At 42.3% G+C, this 12999-nt stretch overlaps 1 protein-coding gene across 1 annotated transcript in view; it reads left to right on the top strand.

Moving 5' to 3' along the window:
* IQCH (IQ motif containing H) overlaps window positions 1-12999 on the top strand; it is a 70751-nt gene that overhangs the window by 51232 nt on the left and 6520 nt on the right. The window contains 2 exon segments of the mRNA XM_048046202.2: window positions 8528-8695; window positions 11692-11817. Coding sequence (XP_047902159.2) covers window positions 8528-8695; window positions 11692-11817 — 294 coding nt within the window.

The following is a 12999-nucleotide window of genomic DNA, read 5'->3' as shown; positions in this document are numbered from 1 at the left end:
ACTTAGGCATTCTTTCAGAGTTATATTTTATGGAAAATATCAACTGATACATGGTATTTTCAGTAAAACTAAAAATTAAATATATCATTGAACATCTGTTACCAGTACAGTCAGAGTATTTAAATACTTAAAAATCCCTGAAACCTTCATAAAGTTACATGCGACATAAATACAACTCTTTAAGAAATGTGAAGGGCCAAATAAGTGAAAACATATTTCTGCCTTTGCGGACTGAGCAGGCACATGCAGCAGCACCTGTCCTCACACGTATGGACCCCGTGTGCTTGGGCAAAGGGGACTCTGGAGCAGATACACGTGTATTTTGAGTTTCAGGCTCTCCATTCTGAAAGCCTTTAAAAATCTTATATACCATGTTTATAGGCATAAAATGAAATTTGATATGAACAACAAGGTATTGCTTCTATTTTTAAGACTGCTACTGTTAGAGAGTATGTTCCTTCAACATATTGTTTCCTTCTACGTGTTGTTGTGATATTGTGTCCCTGTGGAGCGATAGAAGCAAACAGACTCTGCATGATGGATAAGTAACAGTGCATGTCTGTCCTACAGGCAATTCCAAGGGAAAGCTGGAAGGAGCGTAGAAATGAGACAGTAATCCCCGTCTGGGTGAGGGTAGAGCTTTGTGCGTGTCACAGACACGGCAGTATCTTTACTCTCTTGCAGTTTTTGCTGTCTGTCTGACTAACAGGAGACAAGAGGGATGCTGCCCAGCTCTTCCTTGGGTTATGACAGAACTGCAGGAGGTCGCAGTTTGCAACCACAGCACTGTAGGGCCCGTGGGAGGATCTAACCCCTGGCAGATAGTCTGCACACCCGCGCTGCAGCCTCCTGCACATTGCACTTCACTTGTAGCACGCCGTTGTTTGGGTTTTGTACAGCTAAAGCGTGAGGGGAGGGAGCTGAACTTCTCCATCATGGCGAGGCAGAGCCTGCTGCTGGTGGCATCGCCTCTCTGCTCTGTCTGCTCCGGAGCGCTCCGTGGGGGCGAGCAGGTGAAGGCATCCTCGGGACTACGTACTGGCTGCCACCAGCCTCCTGGCTGCGAGGGCCCGGCAGCAGTGCGAGGGGCTGAGAAAGCTGGGCCATGGTGAGCTGCTCCGCTCCCCTCTGGCATCCGCTTCCACCTCGGTTATCAGCATCTGCAGCTTGCTCCCTAGGGGAAGGCAGGTGGAGCCACGCCGTTCTCAGTGTCCCGGGGAAAAACACAGAGGAGAAACGTTAGGTGCTGAACTCGGACTGAGTCGCTTCTGATTCCCACTCAGTTCTCCAGAACTGATCTCTAAGAGCAAGGCCTTGACCCTTTGAAGTGAAGTCTTGCACAGTATTGACTGAATGCTTCTCAGATCCCATCTTGACAAGGAGTTGCACCTAGATGAGTCCATTTAATTGAGTGGGACTGCTTGAATGCATAAACTTACATCCATGGATTTGTGCACAGATAATTTGGAGAAGTGGGGTCATAAGTCACGTTTTTCATTGGTCTCATAGATTGCACAGCCCCACGCCTTTTGCAGCGTTAGCGAGAGCGCCGGGTTAAGTTGTTTACCAGGGAAGAAAAGGATAATATCATCTTGAATGCCCATGAAAAGAGAAATCTTGGCACTACGAAGAGCTGGGGTGGCCCAGCTGCGTGTTCTCACCCCCATCCAGCCTGCTCAGTCCTGGCATAAAAGGGTCCTGAGGAGGCGTCAGGGCTGACGGCCTCAGCCCCGTGGGCAGGTCTGGGGTTGGGAAGAGGGAACTGGAGCAGACCTTACAGACCTCTCTTAGCCCATCGGTCAGCTCTGTCGCTATAATTTAGGTAATGCTTTGAGGGATGCTTTTGGTGGGATGCCTTCTTCTGTATTCACGTGTGCATCCTAAAATTATTCCCAGTGTTTCCCTACAGAATATAGCAGTGTTATTTTCAAACAAGAGCCACGGTTTTCTCATGAACCCTCTTCCAGTCCTGAATTCAGCAGGATAGAGTTTAGGGCCAGTTTTTGGGCCCTAAAATTTAAGTTTTCAGCCAGCACCAGACCATCCCAGCAGCTGCCACGAGATGGCAGCCGGTTAAGATCCTGTCTGTGATTGCAGCCGAAATAATCAATTCTATTGTGAATTTTAAAAGTCATAAAAGCAGCTCTATTTTCAACACCCAAGTAGCATTAATATTTTACTAATTGACATTTTTACAGTGTCATTCAACCACTTCTTTAAAAATAGCAGGTGCGCTCTTTACAATAATGCAGACATCAATACTAGATGCAGATAAAACAATTATACTGGAGAAAGAAAAAGCTATAATTTAGTAACTGTTTAAGAATTTATGTTTCCTTCCCTTCTCAAGTTTATGTTTTAAAGCTGAAGCATTTTTATGGTAGTAGTAAAGAATTACACTATAATTGTGACTCTGCTCACTTGAGATGTCTCTACCACGAAGCGCAGGCTCGTCAGCTGCGCATGCTTCAGGAGAGCGTCTCCTGGCAGCACTTGGCAGCCTGTGTAAAAGGGAGCAATTCCAGACTTGATCATATTTCCTTGGACAAATAGCCAGCAAGGCTTGTAGGATATATTTCTAACTGGTTTTTATCCAGTGGCAGGAGTCTGGAAAGTCCTAATCTATGTTTTGAGGTCTAAAATCTTACCTAGCGCCTCTACTTTTTCTTTTTGACTCTAAGTCAGTATAAAAACACAGATCTGATTACCTTTGAACTTTCATTTGTTGTTTGAAAATCAAATAGCAGTTCTAGACTTCACAAGTGGGCTCTGTTCCAGTTTGATTTCTGAACACGTAAGTGTCCTGGAAGTCCCAAAGTCTCTTGTTAAAGCTGTGAATGTTATGCTATTTGCCATGCAGTCCTGTAAGGATGTGATGTTAAATACCTATGATTGCATAAATGCACTTATTGTATATCCTCGGATAATGAGGATGGACTGAAGTATTAGCTATTTGTTAACTTTTATGATTCTGTCACTCTTTTAGCTTTACTTAAACTTGAACTTTGCACAGGCCTGCTTCTGATGGCTTCTGATTTACTGGAGGAAATGATAATTCAGCTGGTTATTAATTGCCTGACCTCCACAGATGTTGCTTTATAAACTGTGGAAATATATTCATTAAAACACACACACACATACAAAGCCCCAGCTCAGACTTTCAAGGCATTCTAGAAGCTTTTGGCACTCCTTTTATGTTACTTTGAAGGAAAACTTGTTGCAGTCCAGAAGATGGTATTAGAGTTGAACCTAAACAAACTTTCTAGCCTGTTCAGAGAACAGCCTAAACTAAGAAGCAAGTTTGCTAGGTCTTCTGTTCTGCCTGTGCTAGCTCTGTGGAGCTGTTGGACTGCTTTAAAGACTAAATGCCACAAAGGTGGAGATGGGTTGATGTTTCTAAGAAATGGTTTTTGTGTTTTTTTTTTTTGCTTGTTTGTTTTTTTGATAGGCTGCAGTAACAGCTACTACTCTGAGACAAAATGAAAAGCCTTTAATAGATTTCAGTAGGCTCACATCCCTAGGAGTAGATTTTTTAGTTGTCTGCTGGAAATGTCACGTCCTGCTTGTTTCACAGCTCTGTCAGTGCTGAGCTGAGAGGATAGCCCTCCCTTTGAAACTGAAACCCTGCTGGAAAACATTTTTCCTTGCTCTGCTGTAACCCTACGGAGTGGTAGAAACTACATCAAGATCTGTTCTTCACTTCTGTTATCTGATGCTGTGTAGTTTTTCTGCAGACCTCATGTAGTTTCACTCTCACCTTTCCTTCCCTGACATTTGTATCAACTGTTTTTTCTTTTCAGCTGTTTTAACATTTCACTGTTTGCACAGACATTAATAGCCTGCCTGAGCTCCTTCTCCCAGTTATGAGTGGTCAGGAATGATGAGTGCCCTTTCCTTTGCCATGTACGATCTAGTGCTACAAAGCATGCAGGGAACCAGTGAGCACACGGGTGAAGCCTTCAATCTGATACCAGTGATGGCGGGGAGCAGTGCTGGAGGTCTGTAAATGGTACTCCTTCCTCCTTGCCCAGTGCTGTGCCTCTGAGCTGCGGGAGGAGCCAGCTGTGGCATCAGCTCTGCTACGAAAGTCTCCTGTGTCCTTCACAGAGCCTATTCTTTCAGCTGAGGAGTCATTTCTCTTTTTGGGGTGATTGGTGCCTCCGTTATTAATGCCGCTTTCTTCTCCACCATACTTCCTTTCTGTGCCTACCTCTTTGCTCACACCCTGCTTGATGCTTTATTAAGCCTGGCCAGCAGCATCAGGACTGCAGAACTGGAAGGAGCAGCCAAGCTGAGAGCTTCCCGTGCTCTGACATTTTAGTATGGCTAAAGAAGCAGAAGAAAGAGCAATAGGTATGTTTAAGTTATATTGCCCGAGTTGCTTATGTATGTATAATGTATGACTCTACTCCATTCTTACTCTAACCCTAGATGTTTTTCTCACTTTATGCTCTTCTCCATGTCTGCAGTTGATGGCAGCTCCAGCTGTACTGATTTAGCTTAGTGTCTGCATGTAAAACAACACTTGCAAAGCAGTGGAAATACGTGAGTTTGGCATGAGTCTGGTAACTTCTCCACAAAAAATGAGAAGTCATCAACTATTGAGCCCACCTAATTAGAATTCTTTAGATGCAGATATAAAGGATTCTGGTGCTTTTTTCTTTGTTTATTACAATTAATTTTAGGTCATTACACTCAGGGGACGCCTGCTAACTTCAATATGGTCAACATGTGCTTAGTATGATATAATGAGCTACCCCTTTCCATTTGGGAACATGTATTGATATATTATTGGTGAAAGGTGCCAGGCTGATAAAGCCAGCAAACAGATGTCCACTGCCTAGTTCCAGAATAAGAGCACTATAAGCAGCTGCACAGCAATTGTCTTCACATGGCTCCACCAGCCAAACTCAGGCCTGCTGAACTTCCATCCTTGCTTGAGACTACAGGAAATGTTGCTTGATGTTGATTGGTACAATTTTGCAAAGAACACTTATGACCTTCAGAAACTGAATGGGACTTCAAAATTGTTCCACTGAAGAATTCAGTCAGCTAGCTACTAATGATCTGGCCTGCATTTGTACTAATAAAATGGGGAAAAAATTATCCTGTTCATATCCCACGAACATAAAGTTGCCCAGGCCCTGTGCCTTTCCTGTTTCTGTACCAGTACAAAGGGAATTTAAAGGTTATTTCTGGATTTCCCTGGCAAAAGGGAATCCCCTGCTAGGTTAAAGCTGGAATCTCATGCCATCTGATCCTTCTTCTTTCTCCGCACTTTAGTGATGGTCTGGGACATATCCAGGGCAGAAAGGGACATGGCTCCAGTGTAGTGTTCTGCAATACTCCCGAGCCAGCAAAAGCATCCTTGGGGGTGATCCCAGCTGGCACACATTAATGACCATTTGGCTGCTTCAACTTGCGGTAGGGGTGGTTCAGCCTCCGGCTCCGGCCCAGAATGCGAGGAGGCAGACAGGTGGCTTGCAGCCATGTTTGCCTTCCTCCCCCTTGTGCTCGGGGCTGGGGAGACCCACACCCAGTATTTCAAAAAGCCAAAACCACGGTGAATTTACCAGTGTAGAATGTAACTGTGACTGATGTTTAAGTAGGTATTAATGAAGAGAGTAGCAGGCAGGATAGGGGAGGGCACCTTCCTTTTTTACGCAGCTGGGCCATCAGACGCCCCTGCTGATGTGAGCCATTAGTTTTGTAGGCAGTGGTACAAGACTGAGATGATGAAGCCATGTCCAAAGCAACTAACTGGTGCACTCTGAAAGTGAACAGAAACTCCTCAAACTGGAATTTGGCCATTCTTATAATTTGCAGCACGAAATTTGCAATGCTAAGAGGTTTTTCTCCTCTTGTGTGCTATAGCCCCTTCCTTGGGCAGGGATGATGCTGGAGCTATGTCCCTGTGCAGGGGGCATCCCGTAGGGCTCCCTGTGCCTCCTCAGGGACTAGGAAGGTGCAGTCGGGCGTTAGAGCCAGGTTGGCATGCTGGGTTTTTGTTCAGGTTAAGTGAAATGTATCACACAAGTAATTAATGGGACTCTTCTCTAGATGGGAAATTAAAGCAATGCCATTGGCACGTACTTTAATTTTAGTTAGTGACAATATGCGACGTGTTGAGTAACTTTTGCAAAATATATGTGCTATCCCACGTTCTGTGTGGTTTATCTGTGTCTCTATCAGGGTGTAATGAATTTGGCTTGTGATAATGACTATTTATGTTTGCCAGGCTGCATTTTCTAATTCTTTATCTGCTGTTAAATGCCAGCCCATTCTCTACACATTGCCAGAACACAAGCCTTCCACTTACAGTGCAGATACACTACTGTCACACCACATCTTTGGTTAGCTTTCATGGGTTTTGCATCTCAGCCACTTTGTGGTCCGCTTGCAGCCTAACTTGCCTTCCGCCCCTCTGCTCGTGCAGCAACAAAGCTCCCAGATAGTGTGAGTATTGACTTTGAGGCTAGAGCAATGCAGATGTAGTATCAGGGTCTGGATTAAGAGTGACCAGTTCATTTTTCCCTGAGCTGGTGAACAGTCCTTGGATGTCCAGGCTTTTCAGTTGTCCCTACTCTTCTCACATAGCCTGGCCGTCTCTTTCTGGGGGAAAAGCTTTGACTGAGAATCCAAAATACAGCTCAGACAAGATTTAAGGCACATTTTGCTTTTACTGATCTGTTGATAATATTTATGGGAATTAATGTAGCACTTTCACTGCATTCATGGTTTAAAATTACCACTTAGTTATTGGAAAGGTTGGCACATACTGGAAAAGTACAAATTGATATGAAAGTTCCTTCCTGTCTTGCAGAAATGATGATAAAGAATAAATTATTGAAGAAAATTAAGCATTGTAATTGGGGAACATTCCCTATTACTAAGTAAAGCCAGCTATTTGCATCCAATTTGCATTTTATACCATGCAGCAGGAAATATTTAAGTTGACAAATAGGATATTTAATACAGCAACAGATACTTGGCAGTTAGTTATTAACAACTGTTACTGATGTGATTTATTCACCATTATAAAAAGGGCATTACTATGTGAATATGATTCAGAAATTAACTCCAGTTTACCAAGAGGCCTTGACTGCCTGACCTCTTAATATCCTTATAATGATGCCATTTAACATTCAAAGGCTTATTCAAGTCATTCGCTGCTACATTTGTTTTAAAGGGGTTCACTGTAGGGCAGATATTTGCGTGCGTTAACATTTCTCATTGGTGTAGTAGGCACAAGCATTTTTTAAAAGGGAAAAACCCATGGGTAAAACCATGCTCGGGTTGTTGGGGGCGGAGGAGCCTTGCAGGAGCAATCCACGGTGCTTCCTTCTGCTACGCCCTCGGTGTGGACTGGCTCCACAAATCTTGCATGAATTCCACAGGCTTTAATGCTTTGAAATCCTCTGGAGGATATGGGATGGAGGATATGAGACTTTATCCTATGGAGGATATGAGACCTTTACCATTGCCTGCATGTGAGTGCGATGAGCATCCCTTCCACCTGGCCATGCTACCCACAGGGGAGCACGCTACCCCCCTGCAAGGGGCTTCTTTGCTGCCTCTGTGCTCAGTGAAGCTGCAGGAGGCACAGTGCTTCCCTATCTCACTGCAGTGAGGATTCGACCCATCAAGTGGTGGTTATATCGCAGGTTCTTGGGCTGATTGTTGTTGTTAGTACTGGGCTTGCGGGATTTCACAGACTCGGTGCAGCAAAGAGAACCACGGAACGGCTGAGGCTGGAGGCACCTCTGGGTCCACCTGGTGCTCAAGCAGGGCCACCCGGAGAGGTTGCCCAGGACCACGTCCAGGCAGCTTGTGAAGATCTCCAGGGAGGAGACTCCACAACCTCTCTGTTGTACGTGATAGCACGTAATAGGACAGGATGGATGTGCCATGTTGGGGGTAGCAGCTGTAGGTCCAGGCATCGCTTAGATTTCTGCTTTTGCACAGACTTCCTGGGTATAACTGGACTGGCTCCACATGGTGCTTTAACTCCCCCTGAGCAAAGTTGGGTTTCAAGCCTCAGCCCCTGGGAAGCTGGGCACAAACATCCTGCCTGTATTCATCTGCACCGGCAAACGCCGAGCGTGCCCAGAAGCCCAAGAGGCTGAGGAATGCAGCTGCTCATGCGCTGCAGACTGGCCGTGATTTTAGCTGCAAGGCCAGCCTCAAGGTTGCCCCTGCACCTTGAGGTAGACCTGCCACCCATGGCTGGGTTCCCTGGCTGGAGAATAACAGAATCACAGAATTATCCATTTACTTTTTCTAATTCTTGCTAAAATCTTGGTAGTACAGGTAGCTGTTTTCTCTTTAGCCTTTCAGTTTTCACTGAGAATTTATTTTTTGAAGTGACTTAAGAATTCTGATTGTTCCAGTTTGGAAGGGATGCCCCAGCACAAGGAAACCATAAGTATGCATTATCAGCATGCACAAAAATTAAGGCATAGATGACAATTGCTGGGTTTCACCTTTCTTGTTCTGTTTTTTAATGCACCTGTTTTTGTTTGATTAGGTATGGGCAACAGACCTTGACCTTTGCTATAGTGACCAGCTGGCCTTGACTCAGCTCATGTTGTATGTGACAGATGGAAACCTGGATTGTCGCTCTAGCCTCTTTGAAGTACCTCTTGGATCAAAGAAAATGAAAAGCCAATGTACTCAGCATAAGGAGACAAAAACTGTAAGCAGTGATTTGTTTACAAATAAAATTATTAATATAAATTACTGCAAAATTAAAATCTGTCCTAGATCACTTCTCTGAAGGAACTCAATAACAAAATTGCTACTTTTAGATTTTAGAAGGTTAATAAAGTAAACAGGATACTATCACATTAGAAATTAAAAGAAAGGTTCTGGATGTTTAGGGGTACCTGATTATTTATCTCTTTTTTATCAAACATTGAATTGTGGTAGCAACTAACTTCTAAATCCTTTACATAGCTTTCAAGTTATAAAAAATTCTCTGTTGGTTAAACGTTGCAAGAAAAGGAAAGAGGTGAAAGCACTGCTCTGACTATGGGAGTTACTTAAAAGCAGTCAAGCAGAAATATGAGCCTTCAGCTCATGAGCTCTGATTGGGAGTCAGAAGTGAGAGCACTGAAGTTCTGTCCCAGCTTTGTGCCTTTGTGCACAAAGCTGAAGGTGAAACAATCAGGGCTATAACCACAGAAGGATCTGAACACATAAATCCCTCCCAGCTCTCACTTGAGTTAAACCCAAATGTTAGTTCTCAGAATCTTCATTCAGTTCTGCTTAGCGCTGGAGCCATCTAACTGTTCGGTGTTAATAATCAGTATTAATATTCAGAATTAATTATGGACACAGCCATTTGAACAGGGAGGAAAAACTCATAGTGCCCTAACTGAGGTGAGTTCCCTAAGCAGGATTATGCAGCCATACTCCCTGTTGCTTGCTCTCTCTGGACCAGAGTTAAGAAGCCCAAGGAAGGCGTCTGTTTGCACTGCAAAGCAAGAGAGCTAAGCCCTGGAGTCTCCCCTGCTTGATCTTACTGCCTTCTGTTGAGAGGTGAGATTCACCTGCACTCAGTGCCACGTGTTGTGCGCTTGGGGCTCTCCATGGGTACTGCACACATGAATTTAAATAAGATGGTATTTGTGTATTGCTTTGAAATCCATATAAACACACTGTCACAGAAGCATGGCTAACATATGACTCTTGCTTGGTGATCTGTTATATTAGTTTTGTTATTGGTGCAGGACTTAATACGGCTTCTCAACCTAGACTGTCCCTCTTAGAGGGAAAAATGGCTTTAGAAAAGTCAGAGAATAAGAAACACGTGTATGTACATATATATATATATGTAAGACAGATGCTGGTTTCACACATCCTGACTGAAGAGTCCCAACTCCCTTTTTTCGTACGAAGAGCAGGAATGTAGCACCATTCCAAAAATGTCGTGGAGCTGCAATTCAGAGGTTAATGAGCTCTTGATCTATTGTTCTTGTCAAGCAACCACTTTTAGTTGGAGAGAAGTAAATTAGATATGATTAGTCCCAGTAGTACAAGTTTTAGAAATGAAAAGTAATCAAGTAGCAACTTTTTTTAATTAAAATTCTGTCAGAATTAACATAAATTGTCACCGTATCCTTTATTTTTCTTCTTTCTTTAATTCTGAGGTTTTTATCTCCTTAAGAGTTAACTACAAAGATACTGTTCTGTCTGGAAAGTATCTTTAGGGAAAAAAACAAACAAACCAAGAGACAAATGCTTTTACAGCACATGATCTGTAATGAATGATTAAGTAAAACACTTTGTGTAAAATTATGATGTTAATAATGATTCTGTCCCTTTTAATTTATTATATATTCTCAATCCTAGTAGGTTTGATTTTGATAAAATGGAGCAGCAACTCAGTTTGTGTGATGATTTTATTTTTAGAAATCCTTCTTTGAAAGAACAAATTTCCTAGATACTGCTGCTACTGTAATTATGTACAAAACCAATCACTCATTATAGTTAGGATACATTATCTTCTAGACAGATGAGGCTAAATAAGCAACACATTAATAATTCATACTGCAGTTCATTATGCATGTGTATGCATGCTTTGTAGCTGAAATAAGCACCTCATCAACCTGATGCCAACCCTTAAACAATAGTTCTGTGTTATTGCAGCCACATTCAAGTTTACGCTTGTTAAACTGCTACTTGGATTATTTTATCAAGCATTCATTTATTTGTGGTCCCCTACTGCAGAGAACAGATTTTGGAAGCTCCTTTTTTAAGTTAATGACTTGAGCAATGGGTGTTATTAATTCTCAGAATATTATAAACATGATTAATTTTCAGGCAGAGATGTATTATATAAGGATTTCAACTATGTCAACTTAAATGAGTCAATGTCAAAACAAATATCATTTTAGAAAAAATACTGTAAGTTACATGCTTCAATGTGCAGTATCCCCACTCTGAACAAACAGTCCGGTATTTAAAAGATCACGGGAAAGGCTCGTTTTAGGAGAACAGCTCTATTCAGTTCTGTGCAATGCAACATCTCTATTCTTTTGGGCATTGATCGAGTTTAAACTCAAATGTTGCACTGAAATTTATCCATAGCATGCACTCTGCTGGTATCAGCTGAATAGCTCCTTGGAGGCACTGGGCAGGGTCTATTCAAAGACTCGCTGGAAAAATGCTACTCACAGGAATTACATCCTCAATCTTGGAGAAACACACTTGAAATTTGGCTTTAGAGAAACTGTTGAAAACCTTTTATCCTGTGGCAGAAACTACATATTGTTCACCTTAGAATTCCTGCTACCGAGAAGAGCTGGCTCTAGAACAACATAGCCTTCTGCAGGGCAGGATGGGTTCAGAGGGTCCTGACAATAGACACTTAGAACGATTTCACAGGGCTTAGCTGCCAGTGAAGTTGTGAAAATGGCAAGATGTGGCTCATAAAAAGTAATTCTGTAGACTTCACCTATGATAAACAGTTTTATGCACGGTGTAAGGTAAGGATTTACTTTTGCTGCGTAGAAATGCCTATGGTCAATGCACATTGCTATGAACAGGGAATCCTCCAAAAGGAGTCAATGGTCGTACTCCATGCTTACATGAATGCAACTGAGAAAAAACTGTCAATTTAGATAGAAAATTGTTAGTTTCTGTTATAAAATGTCATGAAAACAGAGAATCTTGTATTGTTTTCTTCAGCCTTCTCCAGGAAGCAACCGCTGTGCCGTAGCGAGCAGTCAGCTGAGGCACTCCAGTCTTTCCGTAATCTACTATAATGTTCTCCTCCAGATGTGTAAAGCTCACGGTGTTGGATTTGACCTCCAGGTATAAGCAGGAAAGATTAGAAAACGTGATGTTCACTCTGCATAATTTTTGTATGTAAATTCTAATATGGTGAAACCACTTAGCACAATGTAAAGTTCAAGTGTACTGTTTAGCATAATACAACGTTCAAGTGTTCTATTAGACTAAAAACAGAGCAAGGTGTTTGCTCTAGAGTTACACTCAAGAGGACTTGTAAGAGTAAATCAGAATTGAATTGATTTTAAATTGTTTTCATGATGCTAATTAATGAATTCTAAATTGCATAAAAGTCTTCAGCAGTTTCCCTAAAAATTAGGCTAACATTATAACACTTAGCCTACTTTAGCTGGGATTTGAGTCTTGAAGAACTGCAGTACTGAGATACATCACCTGCTTTTTGGCTTCTGACTGGAAGCAGCCAAGGATGAAGAGCATTACCATGTTTTTTTTTACACCACAGAGAGTGAGGCAGTGTCTCCCTTGGAGACTGCAGAGAGAATGCTGTCCTGGCTGGTTTGTTTGGGTGGCTCTGTGGGTAAAAACGATTAAGGCTGTCAGACAGGAGCTGTGCTTGGACTTAGGACACTGCTAGCACAGAGTTTTCATGAGAGCACTTGGCGATAATATGGCCATTTCACACAGTTCTGTACCCATAATAATATAAAATGATAATATAAAATGCTTAAGGCTTATGAACAGAATTATACAAAGAAAAGAATAAAACGTAAAAGGGTTTAGAAGATGTTATGAACGACAGAACAGCAGATAGAGATTTCAGATCCTAAGGCACGGGCTTTCATTGGGAAACGCAGAGTTTTACACGTTTTGTCAGTAAACCCTCCCCAGGGATGGCACCTGTTCACAAGACCACTCACAGCGCCATGCGCATCTAAAAATCCAACTGAGTTTTGCTGCGGACCACACTGTCACCAGTATCAGGCCCATGATGAACTAGAGCAGAGGTTAATGAAAGTTCATGTCCTGTTCGTATCTAAGGTAAAGTACAAACTTCAAGAACAGGAAAATCTAAATATTTTCAATGTCTTTCAATTTAAGTTAGTGTAACGCTTTTAGAAGGTAAATTGTCTCTTGATAAAATAACTGTAAAGGGATAGTTTTTCAGATACTTATGACCATCTGCTATTGCACTGAATCAAAAATATTCGCCATCAAATAGACTCTGATGAATGTAATCTATTTATA

Source organism: Anser cygnoides, chromosome 11 (assembly GCF_040182565.1).
Source record: "Anser cygnoides isolate HZ-2024a breed goose chromosome 11, Taihu_goose_T2T_genome, whole genome shotgun sequence".
Taxonomy (NCBI): domain Eukaryota; kingdom Metazoa; phylum Chordata; class Aves; order Anseriformes; family Anatidae; genus Anser; species Anser cygnoides.
Note: the sequence above shows the minus strand (reverse complement) of the source record. Positions and strands in the feature narration are given on the sequence as shown.